The sequence below is a fragment of the Manis pentadactyla genome, chromosome 7 (genome assembly GCF_030020395.1).
Source record: "Manis pentadactyla isolate mManPen7 chromosome 7, mManPen7.hap1, whole genome shotgun sequence".
In the NCBI taxonomy this organism is placed as follows: Eukaryota; Metazoa; Chordata; class Mammalia; order Pholidota; family Manidae; genus Manis; species Manis pentadactyla.
Genome location: NC_080025.1, coordinates 90,948,435 through 90,968,802, shown reverse-complemented (window position 1 = coordinate 90,968,802; position 20,368 = coordinate 90,948,435). Strand labels below are relative to the sequence as shown.

The window sequence follows — 20,368 nt, the reverse complement described above, 5'->3', positions numbered from 1 at the left end:
TGAGCTCCCTAGGTGGTTCCAATTTGCAAACAAATTTGGGAATCGTGGCAATTTGGTTTATTGATGTTTAATAATAACATTTACCCATCCACCTGTCTTTACCCAAGGTCGAACCATGGAGCCTTCTGAGCGTAACGTAAGTCTGATAATTGAGGTGCACGTTTCTCTGTCTCATCCTTTGACTTGAATGCTAATCTCTTTAAGGGGAGCGGGCTGGGAGGGAGTCCTCATCTCTGCTGCCTACGCAAAGCTGCCAAGTTTAATGGAGTCCTAAGGTATATACGGTGGACCCAGACTTCCACCTGCGGCGGCTGCTGGGCCTGCCAGAAGTGCAGAGCCGGGAGGCTCAGCCCTCCCGGGGGCGCTGGCCTCGGTGCGGAGGCCGCAGGCGGCGGCGCCATTCGGCGGATCCGCAGGCAGACCGACCTCCGCGGATCCGTAACAGCCCGACCGGCGCATTTGCGGCTGCGCCCCTGCCCTCGTGCGCCTTCACCCGGCCGCCCCCGCGCCCCCACCGCCGCTTTGGCCCAGGCCGAGGGGGACCCGCCGCGCCGTGCGTCACCATGGAGCCCAGGCCGCCCGGCTGCCCCGCACCCGCGGAGCCGGGGCCTCGCGTGCTCGGCTTGCGCGGCGCAGACCCAGCGGCCTCGGCTTCCTCTTCGAGCGGGGCCGGGGCGGAGGCCGAGGCCGGGCGCCGCGTTCCGGCTGTGGCGGTCGTGCTGCCGGCGGGGGGAAGCGGGGAGAGGATGGGCGTCCCCACCCCGAAGCAGTTCTGCCCCATCCTGGAGAGGCCCCTCATCAGCCACACCCTGCAGGCCCTGGAGAGGTAATGCGGCGCCGGGCGTGCCCCGTCCCCGGCCCGGCCTCCCGCTCCGCGCCCTGTCGGCCCAGGCCGGCCCGCGCGATACCTGCCCCGCTGCCGCTCTCGGCTGGCGCCGTTTTTCGGCGTCCGCGGAGCCGGCGGCTCCATTCTCGGCAGCATTTCCGAGATGGGCAGCGCTGGCCCTGTAACAGCTGCGCACGGACGCTGCGGCTGCCCGCAGCTTGTTAACGTGCCCGAGCCGGCCGCGCGCGGGGAAACCAGCGTGTGGAACTGGGATAGGGAACGAGGGCAAGCGCTGCGTCCCGGGGATACTCAGTTACCGCTGGGGCCCCCGTGGGGCCTCAGGAGGAGCTGATGCAGTTTACCTGCTCCTGCCTGCGCCCTGTTCTCTCTTTTAGAAGGAATTGAAGTATAAATCAAGATTATTTCTTGAAGACAACTGATTTTTCTCATTTTACTAACAAAGAACTGAGACCAAGGGTATTAAATAATTATTTATGACCTGAGTTTCTAAAAGGAAACGTTCTAAGAAATGATGACAGTGGTATTATTGTCAGGGGCATAAAGCTCAGACAGTTAAACTAAAATCAATTAGTGTCTAAATTTACTGTTTAAAAAATGTTTTCCCAGGTCTGAGGTAGGACGTAGTCTCTGCCAGAAATCTAATTTATGGTTTCAAATGTCTAAGGAAAGAAAGTGTCATTCAGGGTGGTTACCTTAGCTAAATATACCAAAACTGACAACGACAACAAAAGCCAGTTGGGCGAACTTCGGTTTGGTCATGTGACTCAGGTGCAGGGTGGCGGTGGTACGTTGGGTGTGGGTGGGAATTCCTCTGACAGTGGATTTGAATAAGGTCTGGCACAGCCTTCCCCACAGCCCATGAGGTTTCTTGAGTTCTCTTAGGTGGAGGGCACTCGTTAAGATGACTTGTTCCTTGATATGGTTCCATGCTCATCAAAAACCTTAATATAAATTGGCTTCCTATACACATATAGGAACAGAATGTGCTGTCTCACTGATAAAGCCTTCCAGACCTTACCATAATAAAGAATAATCATTGTATATGAACATGTTGGCATTCTAATTCATGTTTCAGTCTTTTTAATTTGGTTAATGTTTGTCTCCTTGACTCTGATAACTCCAGATTAATTTGAAAGATGTTCTTTGTCATTTTGTATGTTTCATGTTAAGGAAACTTTGGATTTGTGATTGAGGCTGGGTTGATATCTGGTCTTACCACGTGGCAAGACCAATGGAAGTCCACTTTTAGTAATTTAATTATCCATGGTGTTTCAGTGTATTATGGCTGACTAGATTTTCTGACTTCTTCCTAGTTTTTAATTTTTGTTCTGTTGTGTATTTTAAGAAATTGTTCTGTCCTGTTTCTGAAAGTAATTGCAAATTCTCTTTGAACAAGATAGACTAGACATACATAAGTGTTAATTCAAATGAGCAGTGTTGATTGCTTGAATTAAACTGAAAGTAGGAGTGGACTAGGGGAGATAGAAATATTTAGAAGACAGGGATTGATGGGTTTTAGTGATTAATTGTGTTAGGGATTCAGAAAGAGAAAGGCATTTAAGATATTTTTAGTTGAGTAATTGCTCAGCTATATGAATTTGACTCTAAAGAATTGCCTTAATGCTTCATTAATAAAAGGGTTAAGTCTGAGTCAAGAGAAAGAGTAGGGCCTGTATTTTGTACAAAAAATACAGTAAGAATATGTTTTGTATAGGTCAGATGGTTAGAGTTTGTGTTCAGTTCCATGTGGCCCCTATGGGGCTTCTTCAAGGTAGAGAAATAAGAAAGGGACTGGTAGGCTGGACTTGACAACTGGGATACCTTCATGGGCCATAATGAGACACGATGTTGGGAAGGCCATCAGGAGCCAGCCCCTTCACACCAAGTTAGTGTTTTGCTGCTAAAATATCAGGGTGGATATGGAGAGATGGAAATCTGTAAATTATAACACAGTAGAAAGCAGAGGACTAATGTCCACGAAGACTGTCAGGGCAGGGAGCTATAACTACCACCGTCCCTTGGGCCTAACTACAGCCTGGATAAGAGCACTTAAGAGTTCGAAACATGGCCTGATTTTCCATTTGGTTTTTAAAAACATTTGTTTAAATCTTCTATTTCTCAACTGTTCTTATTAAAGTGTAGGTGTAGAGTATTCCTGTAAATACTATTTACATTATTCAGAGAGAAAGAAACATCTGAGACATATTTCTTAAATTTTGATAGACATAATGGAGCTTGAGGTTAGGTTTGTATTTGCCTATGGAATGTGCTAGGTAGGAGATACTCATGAAAACTTGATATCAAATCTGACTGTGGGGGTTACATGTGGACTTGTCTTCGGCTAAGAAGGTTGACCAGATCCACGTATTCAGCAAATATTTGTTTAGTAAGCACTGTGTGAGGTAAAGTTCTTTCTCAGTCCCATGATTCTACGTTATTAAATTTTAATACTGTGAAAGGTTTTTAATTCTATAACAAGTAAAGAATGTGAATAAATCCTTTGAAATACAAACAGTATTTATAGACTTGTAAGTGTTGGGTATATACTTGGTTGCTGAACAAAATAGCATAATCCAGTTATCTCTCAAGAATGGTTTAAAACAGTGTTTGCCAAACTTTTTTTATTGTGACCTGTTAATGGCATTTCACATCATGATTCAGTGACAAGCATACTCAAATACATATATGCACACATATTTGAAAGAAAATTTATTGAAAACGTATCCTTGCTATTTGCTATGTATTCTAATTTTTCTGTTTCAGTTACCCCAAAATGTTAGTCTAGTCTTACTAAATTGCTTTGATAACACTAAGTGGTCCTGAATTCTGCAGTTTGAGAAACACTGGTTTAAAATACCTCTCTATTTGCCTTATATAATTGTTTGAAACAGTCTAAGGCTATGAGTTATGTCTGTTTGTAATTATATCTACTGCTTTTTGTTTGATTGACCATAGTTATTTTGTAGTTATTTTAAGACATTCCAGAAAAACTGGGATTTACTTTAGGACTTCATTCATTCATTTCTCATGGAACAGGTATTTGAATAACTACGTCAAATAATGTCCCACCATCTTCCTCCCTCTTTATAACATTTAATTCAGTATAATTTTGATTTAAAAAGGCAATATGTCTTTAAGAGTTACTTTTAACCCATTTCTGGTAGGATACACTATGAAAAATAACAGAGGTGAATAGCGTGGAGTACAAGTAACATTCTTGCCTTTTAGAGCAATACTACCTAATAATCTAAGTGAATATGTACTTAAAACTTCTCTATTAAAAAGAAACTTAGTATGATGTATTAATAACTGAAATGTATTTGATTACTTTTAATAGTTATTTTCTATAAATTTGAGAATCAGAGACCATATGTCAGTAAATATCTGTTTAACAGATCAATGAATAGAGAAGAGAAAGCTTAATTAGAGAAGACTATATTGTTTAATGTATTCATTGATTGACTTAACATATGGTTATTGACATCTAGTATGTGAGGTCAGGAATGCTGCCATTTCTTATTCATTGTTGTACCACTAATGTCTAGCCTACTACCTGGCAAATGCTAGATGTTGCATTTGCTTCGCTTACAAGAAATAAAAACTTTGACCATTTTTTGGCCACAAATGCAGTTCAACACTAATAACATAAAGGAAGTTTTGGAGACACAAAATTCAGACATGATCTTTTCTCTCCTGGGTTTTACAGCTTCCATCTGAGAAACAGTTTAGTGCATTTAACAGTATGGGTTTAAAAATCAGATTGGGGTTCACTCAGGTACCTTCATTTCCAAGTTGTATGATTCAGTTCACTGCCTTGTGTCCTCTGCAAAATGGATATAACAGTGAGTCTGTTCATAGAACTGATGTGAAGGTTAGGTGAAATGCACACAAACATTCTACATGGTTCATGGGACCTAGCAGACAATCCATACCTCTTACTCTTTGTACCACTAGTACTACTGTAAGTTTAGTATACACCAAGCCCTGGCATGTAGTCTTTGCTTTCTATTCGTTGGCAACCTAGTGAGGGAGAGAGAAAATAAAACAGAACAGTATGATGCTTCATGACTTTCTAGTGATAAGAGTATGGAATCCCAGAGCAGGGACGTTGCACCCAGCATGACAGTTCAGGGAAGCTTCCCAGAGGAGGCCGTATCTGAACTGAAAGCTGAAGAACAAGTAGAGCTCAGTCAGGAGTGGATGGGGATGGGAGAGTGGTAGAAAGCGGGGATAGTGTTGAGAGGTGGGGGAAGCAGCAAAGCAGAGACCTGGGCATGAGAGAGAATGTGGTGGTGGGTGGTGGGTGGTGGGAGGGGCCTGGAGGAGACCAAGTGGTATAGGGAGAAGCAGACTGAGGTTGGGCCTTGAAGGGAGGGTCCTGCTCAAGAGCCAGCAGTGTGGGCCTCAGGTTTGTGCATGAGAAAAATCATCTGGAAGTGGTAAGAATGGATTGAGCTGGGTTAAGATGAGGAGGGGACCAGGGAAAAGTCTGATGTGATAAATTACGGGGGAGATGGCTGCTTGGGTCAGAGCTGTGCCAGTGGAGGCAGAACCTTGGAAAAGCCCACATTTAAAGGACACAGAGGAACTGTCACTAGGTGAGGACTTTAAGTACAGTAAGATTTTAAACCATGTAAGTACAGTATAATTGTTAAGCTTGCAAAGGAAAGAATGGGGGAATGGATGGGCAAGAAAACAAAAAGCAACTCACACTTTTATTCCTGAATCCTTTTTATTTCCTGCACAGATCACAACATATTTTATTCTTTGGTATTTTGTGAGTAGTATTGCATTATCTTAGTTTACTTGTGACTAAAATCCCCCCAGGTGTCTGACAAAACATAATCCTGTTTCTCTCTGAGTCTTGGGATCTGGAAATCAGTCAAAAACCTCAAAGCAAAACAATCCACAAAACTACATTGTATAGGGAAGGCTACTTTCATTCTTGACTTTCATAGCAACCAGGTTAATGAAGAGTTGCTGTGTATTCGGTGCCCTTGGATGTTATAAGAGCTTGTAAGATGTTATACTGCCTCTGAAGGATAAGATATACAAGGTCATCTATTCATTCAAGAAACACTTCTGGAATCTACCAACTAGGTATTAGGTATAAAGCCATGGGCAAAACAGGTGCCATCCCTACTATCTGGAAGCCTATGTTTAGAAAATGGAATTCTGTATTGTCTTCATGAAAAATGATAAAAAATTTTTTCAAGCATTTTTTGGCATAAGATGGTAGTATTGGAAAACAGAGCATAATGTATCTGTGTATGAGATATCTTTCTGCTTTGTTACCCATATTGAAAGAGAAAGTGTGAGGATTACATGAGGCAGAATGTGACTAATGTTTAAGACACAGTAAATGCTTAATTGATGTTAGCTGTAGTATGTGATGATTTATTTTGCCAATCTTTCTTACTACTGTAATTACTATCTCTTATTTCTCTCTGAAATCTCATTGATGGGCTCTGTCTGGTACCCAGGCTCCCATCATTGTCTTGCCCTGTTTTCAGCAGCAGCCTCCTACCTACTTTCTGCAGCTTTTCTCTCTTTACAATCTATTCTCCATTTGTAGCCAGAGTAGAATTTATGCTCTTAAAAAAGTTTCCTGTTGCTGCTGTAAGAACTTCCATGAGCTGAGTGGCTTAAAGCAACACAAATCATGTTACACTTCTGGAGGTCAGAGATCCAGAATCAGTTTCACTGGCCTTAAATGTATTGGCAGTGCTACCTTCCTTCTGGGTGGCTCTAGGGATAGTCCTCCTACTTACCACTTTCTGGATTCCAGAGGTCACTTGCATTCCTGGACTTGGGATCCTGTATCACTGCGACCACTGCTTCTGTTATCACATCTCCTTTGACTCTTCTGTCTGTCTGTCTGTCTCCCTCTCACTTAGAAGGATTCCTGTGATTATTTTGGATCCACAGGTAGTGCAGGATGTTCTCTGCATCTCAAGATCCTTAACTTAGTCACATCTGCAAAGTTCTTTTGGCATGGCAAGGTTGCATACTCACAGGTTTTGGGAATTAGGAGATGGACATCTTTGTTGGGGGGGGATGTTACTCTGCCTACCACCATTCCCATCTTGTCATGAGACAGTGTCTAGTACAATGGGGGAGGTGAGTATTAACTTGTCATAAGTGTAAATGTCCTCTTCTGCATAAAGCTTTTCTATGGCTTTTTATTACTTACAGGATTAAAGGCTAAAACTCCTAATATTGCCTGGGAACTGTCCATGGCCTGGCTCAGCCCAGTGCTGGCATGGGGCCTCAAGGCTTTTCATGGGCTTTTTTCCTTCCTGCTCATAGAATTCCACTCCATTTCTGCCCAGCCCCTCAGGACCATGCCATGTCTCTGCTTATACCAGTTTTCTCTCTCTCCCTTCCCTCCAGACTCCTGTGGCTGTTTTCCTGCTGCTCACTGCTTGGATCCTAGAGCAAACTGCTTCCTTAGGGAGTACCATGGCCTTTACACTGTTCTGCTATTCTACCTGCCTGCAATCCTGGAGCGTGGGCTTCTCCTTCATAACACTTGATTGCAGCTTGCCGTTGTTTATTGGTGTTCTTATTTGTTTCATCTGTAAGCTCTGTGAAGGCAGTGGCTATTTCCACTGTATACTCAATGGTGATCATTTATTTAGTGCTCAATAAACATTTGTTAAGTGAATGGACTTAAAATCAAAAAAGTGTGTCTGTAAAGTAGACCTTGGTTTTGTTTATCAGTGTAGTATTGTAGCCACAGGCAGAATGGAGTTTTGAGTTATGGGAAAGGTTTGCTCAGTAACAGAAGGCATAGGAGATAGTTTAATTACTGAGTAAAGCTACCCAGTGTCCTTCATTTTTTGATAAAGAGTTAGTTAATTTTTCTATCTGGTAATTTTTCAGACTCTTCTTCCATCTCCCTAAAAGCATGTTCAAGACTTTTAACTCTAGCATGAATGTACAGGATCTCACAGGCTAAGAAATCTGTTAAATTTTAAAATGACCTTTATTGGGAGTTGATATGGGTCAGAGGCTGTTTTCCTGATTTAGGCCTGGTGGCCGTGGAACAGAGTCTGCAGTGACATTAGCTTCTGTTAGCATTGGTGTTGAAGAGAAGTCTGCCAAACTTATTTAATGTGGTAGCTATTCCATGCTTTGAACTGTTTGCAGTGCATTATTTCAGTAGGTCTTTAAGAATGTTTTACAACTAAAAAACTATTTTGTAGCTGACAACATATTAATTCCTTTAATTTTATATTTTTATTAGACTATGAGGTTTTCCATTTTATTCAGGCCTGCTTTATAGTTATACAAGCATGATGATTATAGTTTTCCTATTTAAACTACAATATTTCACCTTGGTGTAGGCAAAGTTTGTTAGATCAGTTATTAAGCTTTGTCCACTCAGTGGACTTCTTGAAGAAGACAGAACCTTTGGAATTAAAAAATGCTTTGATTTGCGCCTGTTGAAGAGAAAATTATTTGGAAAAAATAAGTTTAAAAACCTATTCTTGTTACATTAATTTCTCAATCTGCTGATACTCTATAGTTATTCAAATTGAAGTGAAGTCAAATCTTTACGTGATCTACATATATTTCACAGAGTACATAACTTCATACTATATACTTTGATGTCTTTATGTTTCCATCTAGAGTGTGAAATATTCACTAATTTTTATCAACCTCTTTACTAGACCTGATAAAATGCATAAAACTCACGTAGTTAACGTTCAGCTTTTAATCTCCCTACAAAGATAAACTAGTAGCAGTTTTTTGTTTGGGCTACTTTATCAGAGTCCATTTATATGAAATGTGTATATACTTTGCTTTTAGAGCATATTGGATAAAGGACATCATTGTGGCAGTAACTGGAGAGAACATGGAAACAACGAAGGCTATTATTCAGAGGTATCAGCACAAACGCGTCTCGCTGGTGGAAGCTGGAGTGACCCGCCACAGGTCAATTTTCAGTGGACTGAAAGCACTGGCAGAAGATCAGCCTGACTCTAAACTCTCTAAGCCAGAAGTAGTGATTATTCACGATGCTGTGAGACCATTTGTTGAGGAAGACATTCTCCTTAAAGTCGTCACAGCTGCTAAGGAACATGGGGTAAGTATTTATACTTCTGAAAATGGGTAAAAGGGGTAAATAACCAGAGTAAATACCCATTTACTAATTTAACAGCTGTATTTAAATGTCAAGGTATAAAATGCGCATGACGACCTAGACATTATGCTAATTTGTTTTAGGAAGTTTATAGTATATAGATTGTGAGAGTATTCTGGAATTTCTTTTGCTATGGTCACTTACAATGTAATATGAGCTATCAAAGAATGCAATAATGTCATTAGAGTATGGATATGAATGGACTTAAAAGGAATGAAATTAAATATGCAGTTATCTAAAAATGCCTAATACGTAATATATGTAATTAACAAAATTCTAGCTCTTTGCACTCAAATTTTGTGTTGTGATTTTTCAGAAGTGGTTTATTTTCCAGCACAATCAACCAACCAGGCAAAATGCCATACCCCTTAAAGTGAATCATCTTAAAATAACAGAATGCTGTGTATTATTTCACCAAAATAAACATACACTAACAAAAGACCCATTGTAGTCTCCAGATCATCTTTGTTTTTTCCTAATCTTATGCAAAACCTACAAATAAGGTAATAGATGTTAAACGTAATTCTGCAGTCTAAAAATTTGGGACAGTGATGAAAAAATTTTATTGCACAGACTCAATTTAGTATAACAGTCTGTGGAGTCTGTCAGACTTGGGTCCATTTCTCAGTTTTTATTTGTGGTGTAGTATGTGTTGAACTTTATCAACCTCTATGTGCCCATTTTCCTTACTTGTAAAAGTATAGTTGCTAATACCTATTCGATTGTTTTTAGAATTAGAAATTATATATGCTAACTACTTAGTAGGGTGCTAAGTACTTAAAAAATGGTCTCCTTTTCTTTCTGTTTTGATTTTTATATTGTATTTTATATAATACACAATAATGTATGTAATATCTCTTTGTTTCTCAGATTTTATACATTGTAGATGATAGTAATTCTTGATAGTTCTTCTGCTCTTTCACTCATGATTTTTACACTCATGATGACTTGTTTGTTTCTTTGTGATTTGCATTGTGAGCCCACGTGTGGCAAGGTTATCAGCATGACCACTCTGGTCATGGGTTGAGGGTTTGTTTCTGAAATACACTTATGTGTTGCCTTTGTAGGGGTTCCAGCAGCTTTACCAACTTGGAACCACTTTGTTTTAGTTCACAGCTTGAGGATTTGTAGATCCTGTGGTAATACTAAACCAAACTCCAAACCTACATAAAACCTACACGGTGATGGTTTGTCAGGGACGACGCCCTGTCTGCCTCAGGTCCCAGGCCAGGACAGTTTTGCTTATTGTCATCCCTGACTTGTGAGTGCACTTTTTCTGGGCTGCCCTTTGACAGCACAGGCTCAAGATCCAATTCCTTATTTCTTCTCATTTATTAAAACCTAAAGTATCTTGTCAAGACACAGCATCTATATCCTACTTCTGTGGTCCCTGGCTATGATAGTGTGTGTTAGTCCTGTGGCATTTTGTTGTGAGTCAAACTTTTCAAAAAGCACTTTTAAGAGCCATGCTTGTAGAAAGCTGTTGGTAAAACTTTCTCCTGTATTTTATTTTATTTTTATGCAAGAGGTTTTCCAAGATAACTAGCCTGCTCTATTGTCAAAAATAGAAGTCCTTCACTAAATATGAAGTACTTGTATATTTTTACATAACTATAAATCGAGGTGAAAAAGTAGTAACAACAACATTCCTATAAGGGAAATGTTGGAAAGGGTATAAGAAGTTGAAACAGTGAAAAACAAAAAATGTGGGGAGAATCATTTTTAAAAGGACTAACAGGTTGTAGGCTGTCTTTTTCATATACTAGCACTGCTAGTCATAGCATAAATTGAAATTGAGATGCATCAGCAAAGCAACCTACTGAAGATTTGCTCCTGAGGGAAGACATTTACTTAGTTATTTGAGTATCTTTCTTTCTTCAGCCCTCCTCTGTTCTGAGTCTCTAATCATGTTGTCTTCTCCTCCACATCAGCTCCTTAAAGTAATAGGTAACACTGACTGCTTCTGCTTTTTCACCTCTAGTTTTCTCCTCAATGCACAGCAATCTGGCTTTTTTTCCCTCCTGTGTGATTACTCTGTTCCAGATCACCTGTAACTTTCCAATTCCCAAATTAGATGTGCTCTTTTAGTTTGTAGACTAAGCAATTTGACTGGCTTTTGTCCCTGGTTCTTTGCAGGAAGCTTTTAAATCCTTGGGATTTCCTAAGTGATAGGGTTTTCAGTGGTTTCCAAGTAATTGGTGGTTGTTTATTTATGAGTCCTGGGATCTCTCCTGAGTTTATGCTAATAAGATGAGATGACTCAGGATGGGGGGTGATCACCAAAAAGACCACTGGTGATTAGCAGTTTGGGGTTTTGAAGAGCCCAACTTCTGGGGAACAAATGGAGCTGGAGGTTGAGTTCAATCACATGGTCAATGATTCAGTTAATCATGCTTACAAAATGAAATCCTCATAATAAACCCTGGACACCGAAGGTCAGGGAGCTACCTGGTTGCTGAGCAGGGATATGCTGATTCTGTGGGGAGAGGGTCCACAGAAACTGTGTCCTGGACTCTCCCAGACCTCGCCCTTTGTGCCTCTTTATTTAGCTCATTTATTTATATCCTTTTTCACAAAACCATTGTCATCATTGCCCTGAGTTCTGTGAGTTGTTCTAGTGAATTAGTAAACTGGAATGGAGGTTGTGTGAACCTCTTGGATTTGCAGTCAGTTGGTCAGAAGTGTTGGTGGCTTGGGGATCCCACTTCTGTCTGGTGTCTGAAGTAAGGGCAATATGGTTGGGAGCTGCAGGGTTTATGCTAACTGAAGGTGGCTGACAGAATCGTGTCATACAGAGTATGCCAGTGTGTGCAGAGGATGTCCGTGTTGAGTTTGAAAGCATTAACCAACTCTTCCTTTTGAAACTCCCTCCCTACCTTGTCTTCTGTGACTCTACACTTGCTTTCTTCTTATTTATTTGATACTCCCTTTTCAGATGCTTCTTTCTGTTTTTAAAATATGGTTCCTTTAACCTCTTTTATCACTGAGCACAGTAATTCTGAGCAGTCTAAATCATGTTTTAAATTTATATACACTTTTGTGTATATAAATTCACTTTTGAGGGGTATGCAGTCTGAGCATTTATACCTCCATAGATTCTGTAATCACCACAGACAGGATACACAACTATTCTAACACTCCAAAGAATCCCTTCCTGCTATCCCTTAGTATCAGACCCTTTCTCCTCTCCTATCTCCTGTCAACCACTTACATGTTCTCTATTAATATATTTTTTTCTTTTCTAGAATGCTATATACATGGAATCATGAACATGTAACTTTGAGACTATTTTACATGTTCTAGTATATTGGCATGCACCTATTTTATCTTCCACATGTTATCTCACAAATATCTCTCAAGCTCCGATTTCTCTCTTCTGAAATGCTGAATTTTATGTTCAACTTCCAACTCAGTCAGATCACTCCAACTTGCCTTTTTCAGTGTTTCTGGAATCACTTAGGTCTGAATTCATTAGTCCTCCCTATTCACTTTACTTAAATCCTACCCTGTAGAAACATTGCTGTTTATTTAAGTCTTAGGCCTAAACAAATAATATTATAAAACAGAAAGCAATGAGTTCCACTTATTTAGTGGGAAATCTTAGGCTTATTTTGACAAAGGTTTAAATTCCCTGTACAGGCACTAAATTACTTAGACTTCCATAGAATGAGCTGAAATTTGACCTTTGATACTGGGGAAGGTACTGTGAAAGCTTTTGTTTTGCTTAATTATATAAAACTGTCTACCTTTGTATATCCATTCTATGATTTATCTTCAAATGAAGTTGAAGAAGGGGTAGATGAAGGAAAGAGGGATGTATCTAGGGACTAAAATGAAGTGAAGTTGATTACATATGCAAGTGTATTTCTCATCATAATAAATGTAAGGTAAATGGTATTCCTTTAATTCCCAGGAATTAAAGTTTATGTAAAATGGGAGCCTCCTTATGCCTTTTTGCTCCATATCCACATTTAACATTTAAGGGTGCTTTGTAGTGATAGTTATTTTAGAAGAATCTCTGTATTACTTTATTTTATACATTGAGTAAATTAATAGAGTACTTTCCATCTCCTTTTATATTAAGAAACTATTAAAAACATGAAATATTCAAAATCTCATAATTGCCAATGATTAACTTTGAAGATGCGATTCTGCAAACATTTATTAGGCAACCCAGCCAACTAAAATCATAATTACATAGTCAGAGGAATTCTGTTGTACATTATCCTAATCAGCTTGAATGCAGATGTCTGAGCAGGAATGCACGTTAGCACCTGCTTTGATGGTTGATAAGTATTGTTCAATTTTGCTTTTAAAAGTAAACAGTAGAGGTTCATTATTCCACATCAGATGATTTGTATCTGTGATAATTTCCAGGCATTGACATATGCAAATACTTTGATACCACATTAGCCTAAGAGGCAAGTAAGCACTGTGGTGCTGAGCTATTAAATTTCCATTCTGGGTTTATGAGACTAATTCCCAAAGAGACAATGTATTTGATGACTTCAGAATCATGCTTCATATTACAAACATCTCAGGTCGCTGTGATTTTTGTCCAATACTTGTGTCATGATACTGACGGTTTGAATTTCAGAAGGGCTCATATAGTTGAAGATTTTATTCAATGCTAATTTCTGAACAAACATGGCTTACCGTAGAAACTACTATGGGGAGAACATGTCTATTTGCATTAGTATCTTTCTTCTATATGTGTTTATATCATTTAGCTGAGTGAGTGGTAGTCAGTGAAAAAGTGTCAGCAAAGGAGTTATGCTCACTTGTGACACTTTCCATGGGCCCTTTGTTTAAGAAGACCCTGGAAGCTGACAGTCAACTTGTGCTTTCAGTTGTCTTCATGTTGTACTGCTTTCCAACTGATCTTTTTGAAGCTATTGTAAATTTTATCTTTATTTTGGGTTGTTCACTGTTACTACATAGAAATACAATCTTATCCCTTCCACTCTTGTTGAACCTATTAGTTCTGCTAGTTTTTTAGTGGATTCATTAGATTTTCTATATACAAGATCATATCTGCAAATACATAGTTTTACTTTTTGTGGATGCCTTTTAATAGATTTTTCTTGCCTAGTTACCCTGCCTGAAGCTTCCTGCACCATGTTTGTATACCCGGTAACAACAGTGGACATGCTTGTTTGTTCCTGATGTTAAGGGAAAAACATTCTTTTGCCGTTAAATATTACATCAGTTGTGGATTTTTCATAGATGCTGCTTATCACATTGGGAAAGTTCCTATTCTGTTTCCAATTTGGGTGCTTTTTTCAGGAAGGAGTGTTGGATTTTGTCAAATGCTTCTTCTGCATCTATTGAGATGTTAACGTATGTGTCCTTTATTAGTATGGCATATTACATTAATTTGTGTGTGTGTGTGTGTGTGTGTATGTGTGCATGCACTGAACCAATTGTGCCATTCCTGGGATAAATCCCAGATAGTTATGGTGTAAGAAATATTATAATACTTCTTACATGTTGCCTAATTTGGTCTGCTAATATTTTGTTCAAAGATTTTTGCAGCAATATTCTTCAGGATTTTGGTCTGTAATTTTAATTTTTTGTGATGTCTTGGTCTGGTTTTCATAAACTGGTCTTACAGAATGAATTGGGAAGTGTTCCCTCCTATTTTTTTGGAATATAATGTGAGGAATTGGTATTTTAAAAAATATTTTTGGGTATAGTAAACTAGTGAAGCCATTTGGGCCTGGGCTTTCTTTCTGGGAAATTAAAACATTTTTAATTCAACTTCCTTACTTGTTCAAGGTCTACTGAAATTTTCTATTGAGTCAGTTTTGGTAGTTTGTGTCTTTCTAGGAAATTGTAATTTCATCTTTCATCTAATTTGTTGAGATATACTTGTTCTTAATACTCCCTTATATTCCCCATTTCTGTAAGATTGGTAGAAATCTCACCACTTACATGATTTTACTAAGTCTTTGTTTTTCTTAGTCTACTTTAAAGGCTTGTCAATTCTATTTATCTTCTCAAAGAACCAAATCTTGGTTTTGCTTTTCTCAATTTATCTTCTACTTCATTTATTTCTGCTCTAATCTTTATTTACTTCATATGTCTGCTTTAGCTTTACTTCTTTCTTTATCCTGTGTCTTAAAGTGGAAGGCTAGGTTTTTAATGTGAGAATGTATTTTTCTATATGTTAATTATAAAGCATTATTTTCTTTTCAAGAATTTTTTCCTTACCTTTTACATTTTTACTATGATGTGTCTGGAAGTAAATTTCCTTGGGTTTATTTTACTTGACATTCATTGAGCTCCTTGAATGTGCAAATTAATGTTTTTCCTTGACTTTGGGAAACATTCAGTCATCATTTCTCTGAATATTTTTTCTTCTCCTTTCTCTGTCTCCTACTGGTACTCCTATTAAAAAATGTTGGTGTGCTTAACGGTGTCCTGCATTTCTTGGACTATTCATTTTCCTTTCTGCTTTGTATTGCATAATCTCTATTGAGTTAACTTTAGATTTGAACTAGAGAATAAAAAAAAATTATTGTTCAGCCCCTTTGGTGAATTGTTCATATAATTATTAAACTTTCAACAGTAGAATTTGTATTGAGTTTTTAAAAATCTGTCCTAATTTCAATAATATAGATACTGTCATCATACTTTACTTAAGCATGATTTCCTGTAGTTTTTTAAAACATATTTATAATATCTGATTGAAATCTTTGGTAAGTATGATATCTGGGCCCCCTCGCAAGCAGTTTCTGCTGCCTGCTTTCCCTTTCCTTTTTTCTTCCTTGTGTACATCACACTTTCTGGGATGCATGTCTTCCAGTTTTTTTTGTTGAACACTGAATATTTTGGCTATCTTTTATCAGTTCCAGATATTGATTCTCTCCCTCCTACTTCCTCGGGGCTTACTGTTGTTTGCTTGTTTATTTGTTTGTGACTTCACTGGTTTATTTTCGTGAAGTCTTGTTCCTCTACAGGGCGAAGCCTCTGAAGTCACTTGGTAGAGGGAGCAATTTGGAGGGTATGTACACTCACCCTGGTATGACAGTGATTTTAGCAGGGTTCTCTCTTACTGTCTCTGTCCACGATCTCTCTGTTACACTGTGTTTTTTGCTTTCACACCAGCTGTTAAGTTCCATTCATTGCCTGCTAGTTACTGTCTTTTTTTTTGTTGTGGGGAGCAATGTGGAGGCAGAACTTGCTCTGCAATCTGATCCAGTTAAATTCTAGCCTCTTTGCAGAGGTAGTTTTTGAGGCCAGTATTTGAAATTATAGGGGGCTGTCTCTTTCCATAGTTTTCTCTCATAAACTAGTTTGCCCACAGTTTAGCTTTTTGCTTTCATGTAGCTATCACCCTTCTCTTGATGGTCTCCATTTCTTCTGAGAGTGCACTTAGGCTTAAACTTCTCACATTCTTTTATAAATAAAGTGAGTCTCTGTAGGGGGAGTTTCATAACTTTCTATTCTTACAGCCTATCTTGTGAAAAATCACCATGCCACTAATTTGGAGCTGTGGATGGGCATCATGCTGAGTGACCCCCTGTTTCAGGAGCAGGGTGCTGCATGGAGACATTGGAAGACTGTAATCTTCTCTTTCTGCATGTCCTGTCAAGGGACCAGTGATCTATGTGTGATCTGGGACGAGGGTAATCAGAGCCCCAGTGTTCTTTGCCTACCATGCCAGGGGCAGATCCTCCACTTGATGGAGACCATATGAAGAAGGACGTCTCCAACCTCTTGGCAACGCTGGCCCGTAATTTAGCCTCTGTGACATGGAGCTGAGTGGGATGGGAAATATAAGTACTTGTTTCCTCCCATGGGAGCTGGTGGAGAGGGTGCTGCATCTTTTCAGCCATGCCAAGTCACACTGAGCTGAGTGGATGATGAAGGAAGAAACAGATCGTGACTCAAGTGGCATAGGCTCTCTCTGTTCTTTCCAATATTTAATAGATTTTCTTGAATAAATCTTCCTTAATCTGCATGTGCTTAGGACAATTTTTAAAGGATTTTTAATGGCTTTTAAAATTTCACTAGTTTTGCTGGGGAATCTGTAGAGAATCTCAAGCTCACATTTTGTATGTCTCATGTTCTCTTTTAAATGTTTTTACTTCATGGCCTGAAATAGAATTCTAATACTACCTATAAGTAGTTACATTGGAAATTTTTGTCTTCAAAATCAGTATGTGTATATGTGCACATATTTTCTTCCCTGTCTTATCTTGTAACCCTTACTGATAGGTGTTGGTCGGAACCAGTTGGACTTGCTGTCTCCCTGTCAACGCTGGCTGTCTCCTCATGTTTGCTTTATGCCTAGTCTCCATATTTCTACTCGAGTCACTGGAAATGGTGACACAGTTTGTAAACAGTCTACTTGGCTTACATTTGGCTTTGATTTTCAGCCAATATCTTGCCTTTGTAAACTAGTTTATGGACTATCTGTCTGGCTCAGATGTTGATATCCTCAAGACCACATTTGTTGGCTTCTTGTGCTGCGATACTCATGTATCAATTATGTGGAAAATAAGATGTTTTGGAGTCAGTGTAAGGTTTGGTTAATTGCCTACCACAGGAATCATATTTTTAGGCAATTTCACCAAGCCGGTTGTCTAGCAATGACCTTCAAGACTACATTACAATGAGACTATTAAAGATAAAAGAAATATTATTAGATATGAAGGTGTCTTTTCATAAAGTTTAGATGCATCTATTCATGAGACAAAAGTTTCCTCAGAGTGATTGAAATCAGTGGATATTTTGCCTGAGGGAGTATTGCATTGAGGCTGTGTTTGAAGGGAACTGTTGTTCACAGGAATTAGAGCAAGACATAAACTCATTGTTACTTGGGTTGAGTATCATTTTGGGAATCTTGAGGGAATATTTCTATTTTCTTAATTATGTAATGTGTAAATTAAATCTTTTGAAGGCACACTAAGTAGTAAATATTCATGTACAATCCATTTCAGTTGTTTCAGAACAGTCTTTCTCTTCCTCCCCTCTTCAGGGAATACCCAATTGTATCTTAGCATCCTATTTTTAGTATTAGACTTCAGTGACCTGTGATGAAAAGGATTTTGATCTATAACAAAAACAAATTATTTTTACTTATCATGTGGATCTGTACCATTATACCATTGGGTTTGACATGAAATAATCATTTATTATATTAGCCAAATTGACACTTGTTCAAATGTTTTCTAGATGTAGCTTCTTGAAGGTATGAACTAAATTTGCTTTCACAAATGAGTTTAGAATTTCACTCAAAATATACTCAGAGTGAAACAAATGTGTTATTTGCATCTTTTTTTTGTTCTTTAGGCAGCAGGAGCAATTCGACCCCTCGTGTCTACTGTAATCAGTCCTTCCACTGATGGTTGCTTAGACCACTCACTAGATCGTGCCAGACACAGAGCAAGTGAGATGCCACAGGCTTTTCTATTTGATGTGATCTATGAGGCATACCAGCAGGTAAGAGTCCTGGCTTGCAAATGCCATTCTGGTAGGGGTCCCCATGACCAACCACCCTTATATTTGGAGATGTGTTAGGAGAACCTGTGGGACTCAGCATATAGTTGTATTCCTGGCCCAAACTGACTACAGTAAAGTAGTGAGGATACACAGCTGGGTCGTGAGAAGAGACACAGGCAGAGTTGGAGAAATTCGTGTGCCTTCTTTCTTATGCTCTCCTCCTTTCCTGAAGGGTCACACAAAGCACACTTTCCTCCCAGCAACATATGTGCGATGTTTCTCCCCAGGGAAACCCACTAGAGACTTGGTGTCCAAGGTGTTTATTGAAATTGGTCACATAGACATCCTCTGCTTGGAACAGAAGAATTCCAGATTCCCAAAAGGAAAGCAGGTGTTTAACATAGACCATATTGTTTATGCAAATAGTCTGGGCATGGTAACCACCCTTATCAGTTAAGTGTTCACTGGGACTACTCCAAGAGACAATTCCCCAGGTGATCACTGAGTACTCACCTGGTAAATAGAACTTTTAATGACAGCAGCCTCTGACCTTCTATGATAAATTTTCTGCACAACTACATAGGCATTTTAATTACAGTGTTAAAGGTAAGTGACTAAAAATATCAAATCAAACATGTTTAGATTATACTAGATTACCTTTTTGTTCATGTTTTAGACATATTTTGTACATATATAAATTTTGCTGTTCATTATACAGTTATTGATTAAACAGTGATTGAATATCAGGTATGCTTGTCAAAAACTTCTTGATGAAATATAGGGTAGACTAATCCAGTACTTTATTCATGTTAGACAATCAGTAAATAATTGGAAATAAATGGACTTTTAGGAATGTGGGATAATAGTAATATAAATATTGACGCTTACATTAGAATACCACTTATTTTGGATAGAAGGTAGTTAATCAAGTTATGAATCGGTTTTGATCAGTTGCTGTTTTAAAGTGAGCTTATATAAATTAGAATGATTTTAATTATATGAATAGTCTGCCATGGTTGGTATTGTTTTGTGTACTCTAAATTCATTATTTTAAGAAATTTACCTGTGTTTGATCATTAATCATAAATTGCAAATCTATTTTTTATTCACACATTCTGCTTTATAGTCTGAATTTTGCTGACCTAGACCACATATACCATATTTTCCAAATATAAATCTATGCATCCCTATATGAACATTTATATTAGGACAAATAAATATGATAGCATAATTGAGTATAATCTCATGATCCTCACATTAGTGTACCATTTTTCAATAGTTTTTGCTGGAGAATTAAGGCCTAAAGCACTGAGGAACTGGTTCTCAAAGTATGGTCCCCAGCTCAGTTAGCATCAGCATGCTTTGGAACTTATTAAAATGCAAGTTCTGGGGTTCTACCTCCGACCTACTTGATTAGATATTTTGGGAATGGAACTCAGCAATTTGTATTTTAACAGGCCTGCTAGGGGATTCTAATTCACACTGAAGTTTGGGAACCACCCACCCTAATGCATTCGTTGGTTGTAATGAACTATATTCTCTTCTATTGCATACTTGGAAGAATTGAGGAAATAGTTACCCAAAAATCTGTGTTCTTTAAATCAGATGAGGAATTCTGAGGTTTTGATAGACTTTTTACAAAAATAGTTTTTGATCATAAAGGTACACAAGGGAATTTGACTATATAAAATACTTTGTTCTCTGGTCTATGTAATTAGAGTATATACATGTTTTGGTTTTAACAAACTACTAAGAAAAAAAGGATGCTAAAATGTTTCTATGGAGAAAGCTAAGTAAAAAGAGAGAGCCATGGGTGAAGGTAAAACAAACATATCTGACCTTACCAAAAACTGGTCTGACCACCCTAATTAAATATGCTAACAAAAGAAAACTATAGTTTTAAGTCATATAACTACCAGTGA

The 20,368-nt window shown here is 38.6% G+C and overlaps 1 protein-coding gene across 5 annotated transcripts in view; it reads left to right on the top strand.

Moving 5' to 3' along the window:
• Positions 1-208: 208 nt before the first annotated feature.
• Positions 209-20,368, top strand: part of CRPPA (CDP-L-ribitol pyrophosphorylase A) — a 321,192-nt gene continuing 301,032 nt past the window's right edge. Inside the window, exons 1-3 of one of the 5 annotated variants that reach the window (XM_057504559.1) lie at positions 214-826; positions 8,663-8,939; positions 18,297-18,446. In XM_057504559.1, coding sequence (XP_057360542.1) covers positions 564-826; positions 8,663-8,939; positions 18,297-18,446 — 690 coding nt within the window. In that variant the 5' untranslated portion in view covers positions 214-563. Of the gene's footprint in view, positions 827-8,662; positions 8,940-18,296; positions 18,447-20,368 lie in introns of all 5 variants that reach the window. The other 4 variants (XM_057504560.1, XM_036894528.2, XM_057504561.1 and 1 more) reach the window with 4 other exon arrangements.